The sequence below is a fragment of the Mustela erminea genome, chromosome 14 (assembly GCF_009829155.1).
Source record: "Mustela erminea isolate mMusErm1 chromosome 14, mMusErm1.Pri, whole genome shotgun sequence".
Classification (NCBI taxonomy): domain Eukaryota; kingdom Metazoa; phylum Chordata; class Mammalia; order Carnivora; family Mustelidae; genus Mustela; species Mustela erminea.
This window is the reverse complement of record NC_045627.1, coordinates 73,340,895-73,362,210: the sequence shown is the minus strand read 5'-3', so window position 1 is coordinate 73,362,210 and position 21,316 is coordinate 73,340,895. Positions and strand designations below refer to the sequence as shown.

The 21,316-nt window shown below is 35.8% G+C and overlaps 1 protein-coding gene across 2 annotated transcripts in view; it reads right to left on the bottom strand.

Annotated features, from left to right (window-relative positions):
* SHOC2 (SHOC2 leucine rich repeat scaffold protein) overlaps window positions 1–21,316 on the bottom strand; it is a 96,311-nt gene that overhangs the window by 42,445 nt on the left and 32,550 nt on the right. For both annotated transcript variants that reach the window (XM_032313885.1, XM_032313884.1), the window contains exon 2: window positions 9,681–10,625. In XM_032313885.1, the coding sequence (XP_032169776.1) occupies window positions 9,681–10,383 (703 nt within the window). In that variant the 5' untranslated portion in view covers window positions 10,384–10,625. The remainder of the gene's footprint in view (window positions 1–9,680; window positions 10,626–21,316) is intronic.

Sequence of the window (21,316 nt, the reverse complement as noted above, 5' to 3'; positions counted from 1 at the left end):
TACCTAAAATTTAAATTAAACATTTTTTTTAAACTGCCAGGATTAAAAACAAGATCTACATGCTGTCTATAAGAAACCATTTTAAAATGTAAAGATGCAAAAAAGGTAAAAGAATGGCAAAAGATATACAATGTAAGTACCAATTAACAAGGAAGCTGGATAAAATAAGATTCATTAAAAAAAAAAAATTACCAGGAATGTTATAACAGAAAAAAGACAGATATTTCATAATGATAAGTAATCTCATCAGGAAAAAAATATCCTAGGTATATCTACAAGTAATAACAGTTTCAAAATATAAGCAGCAAAAATAGCACTAGTGTTGAGAAAAATCTATTAGTATGGTTGGCTATTTCAACACTTATTTTCTCATTAACTGAAAAAAACAGTGGATAGAAAATTGATGGTGGTATAGAATAAATGAGTAATATCAACTAATGTGACCTTGCTCCAAAAAACCCGAACACAATGCATATATAACATTTAGTAAAACAGGCCATATTCTGGGGCGCCTGGGTGGCTCAGTGGGTTAAAGCCTCTGCCCTCGGCTCGGGTCATGATCCCAGGGTCCTGGGCTAGAGCCCCACATCGGGCTCTCTGCTCGGCGAGGAGCCTGCTTCCTCCTCTCTCTCTGCCTGCTTCTCTGCCTACTTGTGATCGCTTTCTGTCAAATAAATAAATAAAATCTTTAAAAAAAAAAAGACAGGCCATATTTTATAAATCAATAACAAAATTATCAGAAAACATCTCTTGAATGCCTGAAAACTGAAAAATTCACTTCTAAATAATCCATGGGTTACAGAGCAATAAGATATTTTTTTTTTAAGATTTTTTTTTTTTTAATTTATTTGTCAGAGACAGAGGGAGAGAGAGCGAGCGAGCACAGGCAGACAGAGAGGCAGGCAGAGGCAGAGGGAGAAGCAGGCTCCCTGCCGAGCAAGGAGCCCAATGTGGGACTCGATCCCAGGACCCTGGGATCATGACCTGAGCCGAAGGCAGCTGCTTAACTAACTGAGCCACCCAGGCATCATGAGATATTTAGAAAATATTTAAAATAAATAATGAAAATATTACATCAAAATTTGGATGCAGCTGCTAAAATAGTACTTGGGGGGATTTATAATGAAATGCTTATATAATGAAAAGAAAGGTCTGAAATCAATCTAACAACTTAAAGTAGACAAAGAAAAGCATATTAAACTTAAAGTAAAAATAAATGAGCAGAAAACAAACAAAAAGATTTTAAAAGACCCCAAAGATAATAGGACAAAAAACAAAACCAAAAGCATTTTTTTAAAGACAAATAAAATTGATAGATCTCTAATCAGACTGATCAAAGAAGACCAAATTACCAATATGAGGAATGAAAGAGAGACATGATTACAAAGTATGCTGATGACATTAAAAGAATAATACAGAACTATTATGAACTTTATGCCAAAAATGCAACAAATTATATAATAAACAGACAAATGCTTTGACAGATTCAAACTACCAAAATTCAACTGAGAAGTAGAAAACTCAGGTAACTCTGTATCTTTATTAACTAAATTAAATTAGATCAGTAAATAAAAACCTTCCTACAAAGAAAACATCTGTCTCAGATTGTATAACTGGTAAATTCTTCTGAACATTTAAGGAAATACTACTAATTCTATACAAACTCTTCTAGAACATAAAAGAGGAATACTTCCCAACTCATTCTATGATATGAAGCCAGCATTACTCTTATGGCAAACCATTATTTAAAACGAGAGAGAGAGAGAGAAAGAGAGAAAGAGAATTACAGATCAACAGCCATGATGAATACGGACATAAATTCCTTAATAAAATTTTAGTAGGGATTAAATTAAAATCTAGCAAAATACAAAAAGGCCCTAGGTAAAATGTATACAGTAGGTACCCAAAGACTGGTAAACAATTAGGTTTCATAACTTGTGACCTACCCTGTGAAGTCATATGACCTGTCCTTTTGAGTCATATCAAAGATGCTTATATTTTATTTTATATATTACTTATTTTTTTTAGAGGGAGAGAAGGGCAGAAGGAGAGGGAATGATAGAATCTTAAGCTCCATACCCAGCTTCGTTCGTACCCAGCATGGAGCCCCATTTGGGGCATCTCATGACCCTGAGATCATGATCTGAGCTGAAACCAAGAGTCAGTTGTTTAACCAACTGTACCACCCAGGCACCCCAAAGATGTTTATATTTTTAAAATAATTATTGTTCCTTGGGGCATCTGGGTGGCACAGTTGGTTAAGTGACCAACTCTTGGTTTTGGCTCAGGTCACAACCTCAGGGTCATGTGGAGCTCTGAGTTGGGCAGGGTATGGAACCTGACTTAAGATACTGTCCTCCCCTCTCTCTCCCTTTGCCCCTACCCCCCCACTCTCTCTCAAATAAATCTTAAAAAAAATTTCAACTCTTGTTCCTGAACTTATAGAATACTTTAAAATATTCAGCGACTCCCTGTATAAAAAAAAAATGTAATAATTTGACAAACTACATAATTAACAAAAGCTGGAAATACCTATCTATCACACATGCTTGAACAGATTTAAGAACTTAACATCAGAATTTCTACCATTACTTGAGTCTTAGAGGCTTAGTGTTCCCTTTCACTGCAAAGATTTCAGGAGCTCTTCTAATCAAGGACATCTGCAACTAGGCAGCAAGGATGAGAGTGTCTATATTCCTTTGATTGGGTGACTTCAGGACAGTGAAAGTCAATTGCATTCTCTCTCTGATCTTATCAAACTCTTCTAACATGGCTTTAGCAATAACAACTTTTACATGCTTTTTTGCTCAGTGAAACACCCTACAATCTGATGACAATAAACTAAGTAAATTAACAGTTCATCTCCAAGTGTCTAGAATCTCTTGAGGATTCCCAATCAAAAAGGAGTTATTTATTTACAACCATGAATTCCCTTTCCTAATTTCTTTTTCCTGCCAAACCAAGTAACTCATTAGCACTTGTACAAAACACTCAAATGAGATCCATTAAATGATATTACCTGGACCATGAGAACAATTTTATCACTCCCGGCAGTCCTGGGAGAATTTCAAGAATTTTAGGGACAAAGGGTTAAAATTTTAGTTAATAGTGAAAAATGGGTGATAGTACTTGGCTTCATTAAATTCCCTTCAAGCCCCATTTATTGAAAACCTATAATTTATTATCTACAAAAATTCACAAAAAATTAATAGGAAATTAAGATCTCTGAGGTCCTTCAACTTTTAAAAAAAACTGCTGGTTCAGTCCTTAGTATTTTTATACAGATATTACTGGTATATATTCTCTATGTTGATTATATCACTTAACTTATAACAGCAGGACTTCAGTATGGTAGGAATTCTGTTTTCAGTAACTTACTGTGTCAAATGGATAAAAAATTCTTCCTGATTCTAATTTCTTATAGATCTGAATGCTGTAGAGAGTTCTTTAAAATAGGTAAAAATGATATGGATTCCCAAAAAGCATACATTTTAACATACCATTTCATTCTCATAAGCAAAATGAGTTATTCTGACAAATTCATATGAAATTGTGTATTATATATAAATGTAGCATTTTACTGATTATACAATGTAGGAAGAATAAATGGGTTTTAGAGCAGAGGGGGTTGGGGGATGGGTAAGCCTGGTGGTGGGTGTTAAGGAGGGCACGTACTGCATGGAGCACTGGGTGTGGTACATAAACAATGAATCTTGAAACCCTGAAAAAATAAAACTAAATTTAAAAATATATTTTTTAAAAAATTCCTTCTAACTTAGCTATTTTTATAAAGAAAAAAAAGGGTTCATGTTTAAATAAAGAAATCCTAGGGGCGCCTGGGTGGCCCAGTTGGTTAAGAGACAGCCTTCAGCTCAGGTCCTGGGATAGAGCCTCGGATCAGGCTCCCTGCTCAGCGGGAAGCCTGGTTCTCCCTCTCCCACTCCCATGTTTGTGTTCCCTCTCTCGCTATGTCTCTTTCTCTCTGTCAAATAAATAAAATCGTTAAATTTAAAAAAAATTAAAAAATAAAAATAAATAAAAAATTTAAAAAATAAAGAAATCCTATACTAGCCCATAATTCAATGAAGGAAAACTAGGAATATTCCAAAGAGATAAAGATGGAGTGTCTTCTGATTTCAAAGAGCAACCATTTCCTTCCCTAGAAGAATAAAATCCTTTAAAACTTCATTTTCCAGAATTCCCTAAATTAATTATTCAAACTGTCTTCCTGATGACCTTAACTAATCTACCCAGGCAACCCCTCAAAAAAAAATTTACAAAAGCTTATCTTTAATACTCAACAGAACCAGTACAGTACAGGTTACAGCAAGGGGGAGTGATTATTTCCTGTTTTCCCCTCTCAAAACACAACTTCTTGACTGTCTTGGTATACAGTGAAGGGTCTCTTTAAGGATTACAAATGGTAAAAGAAGGTAAGGGAAGAAGGATGGAGCACTGATCTGTAAAAGAAAGCAACCACTAGAAGTCCCACCTACTACTTAACACAAAAAGACAGGACATTTACTTTAATGTGTCCATGCCTTATCACACAAAAAGAAAGGTAAGTATTACTAAATGAAGAGTTTTCTTGGCTACTCTGGTGTGTTATCTCTGGCTCTTCACAGGAATACATTTACTGTATTTTTAGTATTCTTTTACTGTTTTCTGCCAGAGTTCACCCATGTGAATATGTTAACACTGGTATGAAATCACACAGCATTAATAAAAATGCCATTAATGCTGAGACAGATAGATGTTTTGATTTTAATATAGTTACAGAAAGTTATAGTTATAGAAAGCAAAGCAGCTTGTGTAGTGGTTAAATTCCAAATATATTATTTAAACTAAATAGTAGGCTATATTTCAAGAACTTCTAATTTCTCATACTCCTCAAATATATTGCTAGATGGCAAGACTGAAAACGGTGTACTCTTATTACTATAAGCATTTAATATACATACTATAAATCTAATATATATCTATAATAATGTGAATCTAATACATAGAAAGTTTAACAAAATGATTAATTAGCATATATTTTGAATTGTAAATTCCTATTATGGGTTGCAGCAGTAAGTCAAACTATGGTAAAGGAGTATGACACTTTTGGGGCATCTGGGTGGACCAGTCAGTTAAGCATCTGACTCTTGATTTCAGCTCAGGTCATGATCTCAGGGTTGTGACAGCAAGCCCCATGCTTAAGATCCTCTTTTTCCCCTCTCCTTCTGCCACTCCCCAACCTCAAAAAAAGGGGGGGGATGTATAGAACACTGTAAAAAATGTCTAATTTCCACTTTACTTGATCTTTGCCCATGGGTCTTATTTGTACACATTCTCAAAGGAGCTCAGGATTTTATTTTTTGTAATTAAAAAAGCAGTAAACTGGGGCACCTGTGTGGCTCAGGCCATGATCCCAGGGTCCTGGAATTGAGTCCTGCACTGGGATCCCTGTTCAGTGGGGAGTCCATTTCTCCCTCTCCGTTTGCCCCTCCTCTTGCCTGTATAATTTCTCTCTCAAATAAACTCTTTTTTAAAAAAGCAGTAAAGCAAGATCTGCACCACAAAAAACTATTTGCCTTTCCTTTATAATAAAAGACAGCTCTCAAAAATTAAAAACAAATCTATAGTCATCAAAACACTGCAAATCAAAACCACATAATACCACTTCTTACTCATGGAGTACTATAATAAAAAAGATGATAGCAATGATGTTGAGGATGTAGAGAAACCAGAACCCTCATACACTATGGTGGGAACAGAAAAAGGTGCAGTGATAAGAAACCAGTCTAGAAGTTCCTCAAAAGTTTAAATATAGAGTTACCGTATGACTCAGTAATGCCAGGTTTAGGTATATAACCCAAGAGAAATGAAAACAAATGTCCACACAAAAACTTGGGACACATGTTCATAGTAATTTTATTTGCAACAGCAAAAAAATGGAAACAACCAAATGTTCAACTCATGAATGGGTAAATAAAATGTGGTATATTCATAGAATGGAGCATTATTCAGCAGCAAGAAAGAATGAGGGGCACCTGGGTGGGTCCTTTGGCTCCTTCCACTCAGGTCACGATCCCAGCATCCTGGGAGTAAATCCACATCAGGCTCCCTGCTTCCTGAGAAGCCCCCTTCTCCCTCCCCCGCTCCCCCTACTTGTATGCTTGTATTCCCTCTTCCACACTCTCTCTCTGTCAAAGAAATAAAATCTCAAAAAAAAAAAAAAAAAAGTAAACTAGTGTCTGCCTAGGGCTAAGGGGTTTCAAGAAAACAGAGGAGGGGTAACTGCTAAAGTGTACAGTTTCTTTTTAGAGTGATAAAAATTTTCTAAGATTGTGATGGCTGCACAACTGTGTAGCTGGAACCCACTGAACTGTACACTTCAAATGTATGAACTGTATGGTATGTGAATTATATCTTCATTAAGCTGCTAACATCCTCCTTCCTCAAAAAAAACCCAAAAACAAAGAACTAATGCTATGGCTTTTAACTGCAGCTACAGATACAGTAAGAGAGCTTATTTGTTAGAAGTACATATCCCTTGCACTTGCCACACTACTAAGTCATAAACTATGGGAGTGGGACCCACTCTTCTAGTGGGGGTAGTACAGTAAGACCCAAGTTCAAATCCCGACTCTTAACTTCCTAGCTGCATGACTTTTTTAAAAAGACTTTATTTATTTGAAAGAGATAAAGAAATAGTGAGAGAGAGCAGAGCAAGAGGGAGGGGCAGAGACAGAAGCTGCTCTTGTAGGGCTCATCCTAGGACCCTGCGATCATGACCTAAGCCAAGGGCAGACACTTAAACTACTAAGCCACCCAGGTGCCCCTGTTCCCAGCTACATTTGACATTTAGTAAATTATCTAATCTCTCTACATTTTCAGTTCCTACTTCATTACAATGGAGGAAGAAGTGTCTATTAAAATTGGCTTTCTGTAAGAACTTAATGAGTTAAAATATGCAAAGTATACCATATGACATACTGTGCTCAAAACAGCAGCTATTATTATTATTACAATTACGTTGTTTTTACTGGACATTTTCTTGTTCTTTACAGGGAAAAGTTAATGCAGACTTCTGCAATGTCTGCCCCAAATTCACGCATCTAAGTTTATTTATTTCACAAAGAGAGAGATCACAAGTAGGCAGGCAGAGGGAAGTGGGGGGTGGGCGGGGGGGGGGGTGGGCGGGAGGAGAGCAGGCTCCCTGCTGAGCAGAGAGCCCACCAGATGCTGGGCCCATCCCAGGACTCTGAGATCATGACCTGAGCTGAAGGCAGGGCTTAACCCACTGAGCCACCCACGGGCCCCAAACCTTATAAATCTTAACCCCTTTTACGAAATATTAACTTTTATCTTTAAAAGCAGTTTATTCTCTGATGCCCTGCTTGGAATAAAATAACATTTATGAAGTTACTATTCTTACAGAAATACAAAAATTACAAGAACACAAACTTTAATAATGCCACTAATTGTGGCATTAAACAAATTAAACAAATTCAAAGGTTATTTTTAAAATTACAAACTTAGGAATAAAGGTCAAAAGATTAGGCAGACACAAACCATTTAATTAAATAAAATCTGCCAATTTTTTTTTTTTTAAAGATTTTTTTTTATTTATTTATTTGACAGAGAGAGAAATCACAAGTAGGCGGAGAGTCAGGCAGAGAGAGAGAGAGAAGCAGGCTCCCGCTGAGCAAAGAGCCCGATGCGGGGCTCGATCCCAGGACACTGAGATCATGACCTGAGCCGAAGGCAGCGGCTCAATCCACTGAGCCACCCAGGCGCCCCAAATCTGCCAATTTTTAAAAATACATTCACTTAAGTAAAAATGCTGATCTATATGCTAAGAACAAACTGAAATAAATTTAAAATCCTGTAATTTCGGGGCACCTGGGTGGCTCAGTCGGCTGAGTGACTGCCGTCTGCTCAGGTCATAATCCTAGCGTCCCAGGATTGAGTCCCACATCAGGCTCCCTGCTCAGTGGGCAGTCTGCTTCTCCCTCTGACCCTCCCTACTCTCGTATTCTCTCTCTCAAATAAATAAATAAAATTTTTAAAAAATAATAAAACCCTATAATTTCTTACATAAGAAATGTATGTTCTTAATTCCTAAGTAATTTGGTAACATCTCTACGGAAAGACATTCTTTTTTTTTTTAAAGATTTTATTTTTTTATTTGATAGAGAGAGAGATCACAAGTAGGCAGAGAGGCAGGCAGAGAGAGAGGGGGAAGCAGGCTCCCCGCCGAGCAGAGAGCCCGATGCGGGGCTCGATCCCAGGACCCTGGGATCATGACCCGAGCTGAAGGCAGAGGCCCAACCCATTGAGCCACCCAGGCGCCCCCGGAAAGACATTCTTAATAGGACTCTCATGAATTAAAGCCAACATATTCAGATGGAGGATAACACATACACAAAATAATAAGAACAAAAACAGGAAATAACATTTGATATTTCAACATTTGAAATTTATACTTACATAATTTATATAAAACAACATTTGATATAAAAATTTAGCATTTCTTTTTTCTTTAGCAATTCCATTTCAGAATGAACTACCTATACTGGTGAGATTTTAACTGAATCTGGTATGAAATCAAAAGTCAATCAAGGAGCACACTTCTATCTGAAAACATGAAAAGGAGTATTTCCTTTCAGATTCCTGAAGATATTTTAATACCTGATAAGTAAGTCATACTTTCAAAAAGTACAGTTCACTGCTTGGGAAAATCTATCATGGATAAGAAAACGCATTTAATGAAACCAAAATTAAATTGGGATTTTGTGTCTGGTGAGAGTTAAATGTAGAAAAATGCCATACCTAAAACTTAAACCGTATCTTTTTCAAAGCTAAATAAATTTTAAACACACCTACAGAAAAGTATCTCTCTACAAAGCTGTAGTGCCTTGCTTCCTTTGTCACCCACTCACCCAATGCTCAAGCAACAATATTTTTAAATCACCTATTTTATTCAGCATATATCTGCCTTTCATAAGAAAACCTTCCTTAGAAAGTTAAATAATTAACTTTTATGTCAATTTTTTTAATGTTATAAAACGAGCCCACAAATACCTTTATCAACTTCTCAGAACTAAGTCAATGTTTACTATACTCCCTAATTAAAAAATTAAAATATTTTTACTGACTTTTTTACATATATATTTACTAGTTTTTATACTATTACCGTTCTTTTGCTTTTTTTTTTTTTTACATGGCTCTGATATGCCAATCTTTTGTAGAAAATTAGGAATTTACACAAACATTTTTCAGATAAGGAAGGAAAAGTGAAAACTAGAAAATGTAGCCTAAGTGAATCTACTATACTTTTAAAATATTTTTAAAATAGGTGGTAACAAGTTAAAAATTCAGGAAACATCTTTTTATTGCTACAAGTTCACCTCTTCCCCAGGGAAAATGAAAGCAGATTAAGTTTATGTGAAACAGGCCCAACTACATCTATATTCTAACTCACTTTTAAAAAATCTGTAAAATAAGCTCACAGCATACACTAAAATTGCTAAAATTAAGTAACTGAAGTAAAACATAAAGAAGAAATTTAGAAACCAGCTGTTTTTAGGCAAGGATCAGGTATTTCGATATAGAAAAGCACTTGACATATTATGCGGCATAACAATTATCTGGCATAACAAATAACCACAAATAGTAGTAAGATCTCTTACCAATTTCAGCAGGTAGTTGTTTGATTTTGTTCTCTCGAATGCTAAGCATGCTGAGTTTTGACAGATTTTTGATGTCCTTTTCCACAGTAGTTATACGATTAAAGCGAAGGTAAAGAGTTGTGAGAGAATCTAGCCTATACACCACTGAAGGAATTTCTCTCAGTTTATTATGCCGTAAATCAAGCATCCGCAGCTTCTTCAAGTTATCAAGAGAGTCAGGCAAACTGGTAAGTGAGTTTTCATTTAGAGCCAGTGTCATGAGATTTACTAGACAGCCCACCTCAGCTGGGAGGGACTGCAATTTGTTGCTATATAAATAAAGTTCTGTTAACTGAGTCAACTCTTTGATTGATGATGGCAATATATGTATAGACCTCTTGGATAAGTCCAAACGCATTGAATTCTCTTCCCGGCATTTGTTGAGCTCTTTAATCACCTCTGCATTGCTAGATTTTTTTCTAGTCCCAGGTGCTGGATTTGGCCGTTTGATCGTATTGTCAACTGAAAAAGCCACCCCTGGCTGGGCAGTACTGGAGTCCTTCTTTCCATCTTTGGCATCTTTCCCTTTGGTCTTAGGTTCTTTTTCTTTGCTCTCTTTCCCAAAACCTCCAGAGGCTTTTGCCTCCTTTTCTCTTTCCTTGGCTGATGGCACTTTGGGATCTTTCTCTTTACAGTCTTTTTCTTTTCCTAAACTACTACTCATGGTGACTCAAGCTTGGGCAAAAACTACATGAACTCCTTTGTTTTATTTGCCAACAACAGTAACTGGAATTCGAAGATGAAGAGACAAAGATCCTACACAATCACAAAAGGTGTTGGCTTGAAGAAGTAATCACCATGGAGGAACAGCCATCTGTTACATGTTGGATCTAAAAGCACTATGCCCATTTCTGGTAACTTGCTCCAACTGGTGAAATGGTGATGGTCAATGGTTCATTAGAATTCCTGAAATACAATACAAAAAAAAAATTAAATTATTTTCGATTATAATTTATATTAAGTAAATGGGCTCTGAAAAACAATCTTACTGAAAATTTGACCATTTTCCTATGATCTGATGTAGTAAATATTTATTGAACACTTTCTACTATGCAAAATCCATTGAAAAACTATAAAAATAGTTAAGGCAGGCCCCAATCTTCAATGACTTTATAATCTAAGAGGCAGACGTAAGGTAAGTATACAAGTTACTGATAAGTTTGTAAGAACTGAAAAGTGGAAGAAAATCATAATAGCAGCTAATGTTTGAATACTATGTACAAGCACTACTGTAAGAAACTTACAAATATTAACTTAATACATACAGCAGCCCAAAAGATCAACTCTTGTCCCTATATACTTTTAAGTAACTAGCCCTGTAATCTTGGAAAAGCAACATAGTTGAGATTCTAATGTATATATCCACAGCCTGTGTTCCTAAGCACTACACTAAAACTGCTCTATCTGCAACTAATTGCCAGACAGCTTTAGGAATCAGAAAGGACTTCAAAGAGTGTAATGATGGACTCAAGAGCAGTCTCATAAAAGAACAAAAGAATAAAGTGAAATATGTATGGAGCACAGCAAATAGTTTAGGGAAAAGGACATTAAGAACCTGTACTTTAGGGACAACTGGGTGGCTCTGTCAAACGCCTGTGTTCGGCTCAGGTCATGATCCCAGGATCCTGGAAACGAGCCCCACATCGGGCTCCCTGATCAGTGGGGAGCCTTCTCCCTGTACCACTCCCTGTGCTTATGTTCCTTCTTTCCCCGTGTATCTCTCTGTTAAATAAATAAATAAATAAAATATTAAAAGAAAAAAAAAAAAAAAGAATCTGTACTTGAATAAGCATTCTAGGTGATTCCAATGCAGGTAGACCTAGGGAACCACCTTGAGAAACAGTAACAAAGAGCAATCTCCAATGAAGTCTATAAACTAGAAACTGAATGGTGATAAGGGTTCTAAAAAGCAGAAAAAACTGGTAAAATGACTGACCAAAAGGAACTACAAAGGCTGAATAGATGAGTAAAATGTTTGTGAAGGAGTCAGTCCTCCCTAAGCATTCTGAAATTTAAAATATAAGTTTGTATCCTGTGGCTCTGTTATTAATTTTATAAGTAACTGATCTTTATGTGGTAGTAGGGCTTAAAGATGAATGATAAAATCATCATTTACCTGATTTAAAAAAAAAAAAGCTAAAATTTTATGAAACCACCAAAAGTACTTGATAGTCTAAGTGCACAGGGTCATGCTAAGAATTTCTATACAGAGGATGTGAGCCTTACCCTATACAAGGTTACAGTTTAATTAGATAGCCAAAACACTCACATATAATTAAACATAAGAGAGCATAGTCAATCTTCAGACAATGACATATGCTATTGCTCTTATGAGAAAACTGTCATCAGTGAAAATGGCTGAGAAAGGTTGTGTACAGAAGTACAAGCAAGTAAAGACAAGGTGGCAAATCAGTCCAGGTAGATACAGTGAAAGGGTAACTTAAGCCAAGAACACCAAATGATCTTAGTTTGCCATAGGAAAATGAAAAGGTGGAACTTTGCTGAAGCAAAATCTCAGGGGTGCAGTAATAATAGGAGGTGGATAGAAGACTAACGATCTGTAAATTCCAGACTAGAGTTTGAACTTACCAGCTTATAAAATTCTACAGTTAAACAAACATGCAATTTTTTGCTAGTGTGTCAGGAAAGTTACTATCTCCCCACTATTTACCACCCCTTCAAAAAGAGAAAATAATGATTTTTGAGCTACAATGGAGAAAAACTAAGAAACCTTCAGAGGTACTGATTGAGAAAGCGATGCTATTAAGCCAAAATTAAAGTACATTTATTAAAATGATACAACGGTGAATAATGGGAGTATATACACAGATGATGGAATACAGACATCACTTATCAATTCAGATGTTAAGAAAGGTCATTTATACCAAGTTCCTGAAAATCAAATTTCTATTTGGCAAGATATGTATGTACCGAATTTCAAGTAACATGCAGATAGAATAAAAAAGATGTTACATATTAAAGAACAAATCTAGCATCTCACAAAGTATACTAGCAAAACTTTAATGCTTCTGCTTAATAATCAGATTAAAAAACATTTTTATGAGTAAAAAATAACACTTTTCTAAACATACACTGGCATTTTTAAAGACGGAATCCTTGATCTCCTATTCTGATGTTTCCCAAACTTCAATAAATAAAATAAAATAAACCAGGAATACTGGTTTAAGAAAAATAAATTCCCAGGCTCTGTCTTAAACCACTGAACTGGAATCTTCAGGAAGAGCAATCTAGGAAACATCTGTTTTAACAAGAAATGTTTCAGGGCGCCTTGGTGGCTCAGTGGGTTAAGCCTCTGCCTTCTGCTCAGGTCATATCAGGGTCCTGGGATCCCAGCATCACATCAGGCTTTCTGCTCAGCATGGAGCCCGCTTCCCCGCCCCCATCTCTGCCTGCCTCTCTGCCTACTTGTGATCTCTGTCCATCAAATAAATAAATAAAATATTTTTAAAAATGTTTCAGCAAATGCTTATCAAGTTTGGAAATAGAGGATATAACCAAATCTGAACACTGAAGATCTGAACATGGGTATATTTACTACTGTATTTCTTAAATATTATTCTAAAAATGACTATTGAGGGGGTGGCTGGCTGGCTCAGAATGACTGTATGTCATTCCTGATCTCGGGGTTATGCGTTCAAGCCCTACAACGGATGTAGAGATTACTTAAGAAAATAAAATGAAAACCAAAAAACTACTTAAATATTTTTATGTTACATACATGATACTACTACAAATGTTAAAAATGGATCCATAAAAAATTAAAATAAAAATTAAAATTGAGGATTAAGGAGTGGGTCAGGAAAGAAATTGCATTAATGACAAAACAAGTTACTAATAATTTCAAGTTTCCACTGAAGTTTGAAAAAAGACCTCCCATTACATATAATTACCATAATCTATCTGAAGTTCATCCTAGAGATACTTGAGCTGTTTGATGGTTTCCCTGCAATAGTGATGGATTTGAACTGACCCCAGATACCCATCCTATAATTCCTGTACCTACTGAGATTTATTGGGATATAGTTCAGGCATTGTTCATAAAAATGTAACTAGTTAGAACAGAATTTGGACTTTGACATCACCATACTGAAAGGAATTTACTAACCAGGCCTGACTATTAACTAAAAATTTTTCATATCCAGTAAAAATATATGTTGTCTAAGACAACTAACGAATGAGTTGACAGTCCCAAATTAAGTTCTGGTCTAATCCAGATCTGAATCAGGTGACACCACTAGATTTTTTTGGAGAAGAAAAAAAGTATTGGGAGTAATCCTTCATGTTTCTTGGAAATAAACTAGCCAATAGATTTCTTAAAAACTGGGGCATCTGGGTGGCTCAGTGGGTTAAGCCTCACCCTCCAGCTCAGGTCATGATCTCAGGGTCTTGGGATTGAGCCCTGCATCGGGCTCAGCAGGGAGCCTGCCTCCCCCTCGCTCTCTCTGCCTGCCTCTGCCTACTTGTGATCTCGGTCTGTCAACTAAATAAATAAAATCTTAAAAAAAAAAAAAAGATTTCTTAAAAATCCCTTTATAACGTTGTGGGAGATGGTTACATTTGCACAATTTGACTCCTGCACCCACTTATGTAACAGAAAGTGACAGTACCCATTCTAAAAATGCTTAAAATCTAGTGAAAAAGCATAAAATTGCACCAATTACTAAGCTGAGGTTAGCAATGGTGTTTCTATATTGGGGTCTTTATCACTCCAGAAGATTCCTCTATTCCTGACCACCTAATAACTATCATAAATAGAGCACTTGACATGACCTTTTAATCTTATTTCAAATTCTCACAACAATATCAAGGAAGATACTAAAAGAGTCTCCACTTGGTTTTTTGAGTCCCTTTTATCATTTATCCAAAAATGAAACCAAATATTACCAATGCTATCTGTTGGCAGAGGTCTTAGTTGATAAAACTTTTCTAAGGTACTTAGTTATGTTCCAAATTACAAAAAATCTTAACTTCAAGTTCCTAAGTAGAAGCGTTCCTCTATTTCCAATTTGTAGATAAGAAAATTGAGGCATTATAGTCAGATACCTAGACGTAAAGAAAAATTCAAAACCAAGTCTAACTGATTCTAAGACCATGTATGTTCTTTCCACTATACCATGCTGTATTTCAAAGACAGCTATCCAAATCATAATTGTATTCGGATGCTAATTACAATATTTTAGGCCTCAATACCTTCTAAGACAGGGGCCAGCAAACTTTTCCTGTAAAGGGCCACATATTAAATGCTTTAGGCTTTGTGGGCTAGATGTTCTATTACAGGTGCTCTGTTCCATCACTTTAACATGAAAACAGCTGTAGACACTTGTAAGTGACTAGATGAGACTATGTTTCAATAAAAGTTTACCAAAAGAGGCCACATACTGAATTTGGCCCCTAGGCAACAGTTTTGCAGATCAGAACTATATTTTGTATGCAACCTTGATGTTAAGAAGTAAAAAAAATAATCTCCTTGTTCTTATAATACACTCAACATTACTTTTAGCTATTTCTAAAATAACTACCACATCAATAAGTCACATATACTAAATATATTCCCTAGTCTTACATTAAATGTGGCTATGAAAGCTTTACGATATTGGACCCTGAATTACAATGAACATGACTTCTGGCTCCAAAGAAGACGGAATAAGCCCACCTTACACCTTACTCCCCTTAATTACAACCTAAAACCCTGGACAAAATACATAAAGCAACTAGCAGAGGTTTCTGAAAAGTAGAGAAAAAAAGGTACAGTGGCTAGGGACTCTGGCTGAAGGATTATCTACTGGTGAGTTCTCTGTGGCTTTTGTTGTTGTTGTTTCCTACATATCCTGGCTTGGCAGTAGAGCAGCTCATAATCCAAAAACACTAGTAAGTACCTACCAAAAAAAAAAGGGTCCAAGCAATGTTCTCTCTCTCTACTCAGAGGTCTATGAAGAGAATGAAAAGCTACAGTCTGGAAGAAAATGTATCCAGAACATACAAAGAAGTCCTTTACATAGTAAGAAAACAAGCAATCCAAATAGAAAAGGGGTGAAAGACTTACAGAGACACTCCACTAAAGACACATAAGATGCTCAATCACTAGTCATTAGGGAGATAAAAATATAACTGCACGTCTTTGAGAAGAGCTAAAATAAAAAATATGGATGATACCAAGTGCTGGTGAAAATGTGGAGAAATTGGATCAATCACTCATTGCTGATGAGAATGTAAACTGGTACAGCCACCTGGAAAACAATTTGGCAATTTCTCATAAACATACAACCCAGAAATGGTACTCACAGGTGTTTATCCTAGAGAAATGAAAACTTATGCTGACACAAAAACATGTATACAAACATACATAGCAACTTTATTTGTAATGCCCCAACGGTAGAAACAACTGAAAAACTGGTACATCTATACAACAGAACACTGTTCAACAATAAAAAGGAAAAGGAACAAACCACCCTTGCAGACAAAAACTGGGATGGATCTCAAGGGCACTAGGCTGAATGAAAAAGTATCAAATAGTTGATATGTATGATTCTGTATGATTATGTTCATACAGTATTTTTAAACAACAAAATTATACTTAGGGAGAGAAGATCAGTGGTTGCTATGGCTTAGGGTTGGGTGAGAGTATGACTATAACGGGGTAGCATGTGCAAGCTTCTTTGAACTGATGAAACAGTTGTGTACTTTGTGTGGTAGTTTTAAGAATCTGTACACGTTTTCAGGGTGCCTGGGTGGCTCAGTTGGTTGAGCATCCAACTACTGGTTTCGGCTCAGGTCATGATCTCAGGTTCATGGGATTAAGCCCCATGTCAGGCTCTGCATTCAGCAGGGATCCTGCTTGGTTGGGATTCTCATTCTCTCTCTACCTCTGCTCCTCTGCCTCCCTGTTCTCGCTCTCTAAATAAATAAATAATCTTAAAAAAAAAAAATTAAAAAAAAAGAATCTGTGAAGTTTTCAAATTTCATGGGACTATCAACATCCCCCCTCCAAAACAAGATTGCATAGAAAAACTGGTAAAATCCCAAGATTGTAGTTTATTTAATAGTATTGTACCAATGTCAATTTCCTGATTTTGATAATTATACTATAGTTACTTAAGATATTATTGGTGGAAAATAAATAAAAAGTACAAGGGACCTCTCTGTACTATTTTTATAAAATCTATCAGTGTAAAATTATTCCAAAAGAAAAATGTAAACAATAAAATACAATAGTTAATACAAATCTACCATACATAAATTATTAAAAAAGCACACTGAGTTTTTTCAATACAGTGGAAGTTTAAAAACCACATTGAAAAAAATATTTTAAATAACAATTTTTAAAAAATAAATGAGTAACAATTCATAGCGGCTATGAAAATATTTTTCTCAATCTTTTTCAATATCAGATAAAAAAATATACCCATTCACAGATACCATTCAATTTGGGAAGGTAGATATTTCATAAACACTACCAGGAAAGAAAAGATTCCTTCTTTTAAGTATAAATACATTTAAATACAATTTAGTTAATGCAATTATCATTCATAAAATAATGGTGGGTAAATCAGGAACACCCTAATCATACATTCCCCTCTTTCTTCTAGATAAAATTACTAAATAATTTAACTAGAATTAGTTTAAAAGCTTGGCCATTATACATCAAAATACTCAGTAACTTCAGTTTTACTTGTCATATCTAATGTTAACTGACCTTTTAGTTAAAAAAAAAAAAAAGAAAGAAAAATTAAATGGAATGTAATGAGGAAAAATATCTGCAATGTTATCAGACATGCTACCAAAAATCTGAGGTATAACCCACCAATATCCAGTGAACAGTGCTGTGATGTCACACCACTGCTCTTAGAATTTGAGGGTCAAATTAAAAGGACAGTTCCAATAGTTTGTTGGAAATAAATACTTTCATTATTTTGTAATCCATCTGGTAAGATTTGAACATAAGTGACATAACTGACATCCACTAGAGAATCAAAGGTGAACATTACTGTAGAAAAATAAAAGGTTAAAAAAAAAAAAGAAAGAAAAAGAAAAGGTAAATGAGTTGTAACTATATTAGGTCCAAGAAGCAGGGAGCCAGAGACTATACTAGAGCACAGTTCTGGCAATATGGTAAAGAATCAATGCACAGAAAATTTACTTACTCAGGCATTTTTAGAAATGATATATGTACCGAAGATGAATACTAGTAAGACATACATAAGCAGTTCCTAAATGGCAGTCTGAAGACGACTTCAAGCAAAAGAAATACTACAATAAACTCACATAAGCATTTAACAAAATATTTATTGAACTCCTCCATGTGCTAGGCACCATGCTAAGTGCTGAATAAATCAAATAGACATGGTTCCTGTCCTCAAAGTGCTTACAGTCAGGTAGAAAAAAGAAACAAAAAAAGCATTTCATAAATAGAAGATAAGATGTAAAGGCTGAGATATGCAAGAACATCATGAGACAGAGGAGTGAAATGGAAGCCATTTCACTGATATGAGATCAGACTGAAGTTTATGCAGGATTCTGTAGCCATAATGAGCACAGATCTTCTATACCATTCAATGGTTTTAAGAGAGTAACATGGTATGTTTTTCATCTCTCTCACAATATTGTACAGAGAATGGATTTCGAGGAAAAGTGTAAAAGCAGGAAACTGATTAGGATTATTACAGCAACTAGTAACTATTAACTAGTAACTATTAACTAATAACTATTAACTAATAACTATTACAGCAACTAGGTGAGACTTGATCTTACACTAAAATATTACACAACAGATAAAGTGGGTACATTCAAGAAATCTTTAGTAGGAAAAATTAACAAACTTGGTGATACATTCTATGTGGACAAAGAGGTTGAGGAAGAGAATCCTAGAGCTAAGAGGTTTGAGATAAAACCATGTGGAAGTTATCAGCATATTGATAGCCCATAAGACCATGATCAGCATGAACAATACAAAAAGGGGGGTGATGAGTTCAGGGCTAGACTCAGGTCATCTGTAACAAAGACCCTGATCCTAGGCAATGACAAAATTTACAGATAAGGTATAAAAGGTTTCTTCCTGAGGACAAAAGATGGGCTAGAGTGGTAGGAAGCAAAATAAAAAAAAAAATATATGGTATCCTGATTATACCAAGTATTAACAAGAATGTGGAACAACTGGAATTCTAACTCACTGCTGGTGGGATTATAAAAGTCTTCCAATTTTTAAAACAGTTTGGTACTCTATTAACAAGAATAAACTCTGATCATCTCAAAGTAGACCTATAAAATTACAACTGATTATATTCTTTCAGTGCACTGTGTAAAAATTAACCTTCAGTACCTGCCATGTAAATATTATATGATCCATTATATCTAATATTATTTACTTCAGTATTATGCCAATATAGTTGACCTGCATAGCCACCATGATAAAAAATATTCCTGTCTTATTTTAGATTAAGAGCTACATAGTACATAAATAAGAATTAAAAAGGTAAACTATACACATACTTTCTTGGTAAAAGAAATTATCAATCATATTCATATCATCAATACTGAAACTAGAAAAACCTATGAGATCATCTAATACAAACCCATCATCCTTTCAATCACCCATTCATTCATCAAGCATAGTATAGTACAGTATAGTACCTGTTTTCTGGGGCTAAAAAAGCCAATCAAACAAAAAATCTTTGCCTTCAGTGACGTTACAAAGAGAGGCAAACAGACAAGTTATAAACTTTGGGAAAGGTAATGTGAGAGCACAGTGATGAAGGAGGGGCAGAAAGACGACTGTGATGAGACTGTAACTGAATCCTCAAAGTTGAAGAGGTTCACAAATTCATTCTATGGGGATGGGTAGATACTGTGTACACAGGAAATGGCATGAGGAAATTATCCAGACCCAGGAACCACAAGCAGTTTTTCTACGTTGGAGTTCAGGCCCCAAAATAAGGTTGGAAATCCAGACTGTCTAATTTTGAAAGTTTAAGTATTCAAATTTAGTAATTTGGATTTTACTCTGCAGCACCATAATTTCAAACCCTAATATTCCAGAAGGGTACTTTCTGGAGAAATATGAAGAGCCATTAAAGGATTCCCAAAGAGGGGCACCTGGGTGGCTCAGTGGGTTAAAGCCTCTGCCTTTGGCTCAGGTCGTGATCTCAGGGTCCTGGGATGGAGCCTGGCATCAAGCCCTGCACCGGGCTCTCTGCTCAGCAGGGAGCCTGCTTCCCCCTCTCTCTGCCTGCCTCTCTGCCTACTTGTGATCTCTGTCTATCAAATAAATAAATACAATCTTTAAAGAAAGAAAGAAAGAAAGAAAGAAAGAGAGAGAGAAAGAAAGGATTCCCAAAGAAGAGGGCATATCACGGAACTATTTTTGAAAACTTATCTGATACTGTTCCACGTGATTTTAAAAGATCAAGGATTCAAAAGTAAGACAAAATCTACTTAGAGGGCTAGTACGAACTTTAATGACTGATTTTCAAATGCTCTCAAGTCAGTGCTAGAAGTGTTCCAGAAGAATTATTTGGGCAGCTTAGAAATCCTAAACCAAAGAAACCTACCAAAGTAAGTATCTAGGGTAGGAAACAGCAATCTATATGTTCAAAGAGTTTTCCAGGTGATTACAATGCAGGACCAAATTTAGAAACCATGCAATAAAGCCATATAAAACATGATAATGGTAAACTCAACCATTTTTCTTTTTTAAAGATTTATTTGAGAAAGTCAGAGAAATCGAGCCTGGGGGTGCAGGGAGAGGGCAGCATGGGAGGGAGAGGGAGGTAAGCAGCAGACTCCCCACTGAGGGCAGACCCCCGAAGTGCAGGGCTTGATCCCTTGACCCATGAGATCATGACCTGAGCTGAAATCAAGAGTCAGATGCTTAACCAACTGAGCCACCCAGGCTTCCCTCAACCACTTTTCCTGAGAGTATTTTTGAATTTCTGGCTCATTTTTAGGTTGTCTCAATGTTTAGGGAAGTGCTGCCAGCATTTAATGGACAGGGGCTGGAGGCATGAAGAACCATCCCTGCATGCTGCACAATCCTTAATTGACCATCGGATATATAACTAGTTGAAATATCTATTTATAATTCTGAATACTTAGACCCCAACACCATTTTCTTAAGTAATCTCTATGCCCAAAGTGGGGCTCAAACTCATGACCACAAAAATCAAGAGTTGCATGTTCTACCAACTGAGGCAGCCAGGCAGCTGCATTCTAGGTTCTAATGCAGCTAGAACCTAGCTCCATTTTACATATGAAGTCCAATTATTTTTGCACTTTTCAGGAAATATAAACAACATCCACACTCTAGAAGGGATAGCTACTTTGTTTAGATTGTACTTCAGAAATTATTCTTATTTATTTTTTTTTATTCATGACTCTGACAATCACAGACACCCATACAGATCCTGGCATCTGAGTCACCAACACAACATACCTATGTAAGTCTGCATTTGCAACCATTATGATGGTATTATGTACAAGCCTTGGTCTTCATTATTTTTTAGTATTGTGCCTGAGCATTTTCATATTGACAAACAAAATGTATATCTTATTTTTCCTTTCAATTAGCCAGTGTATTATATAAT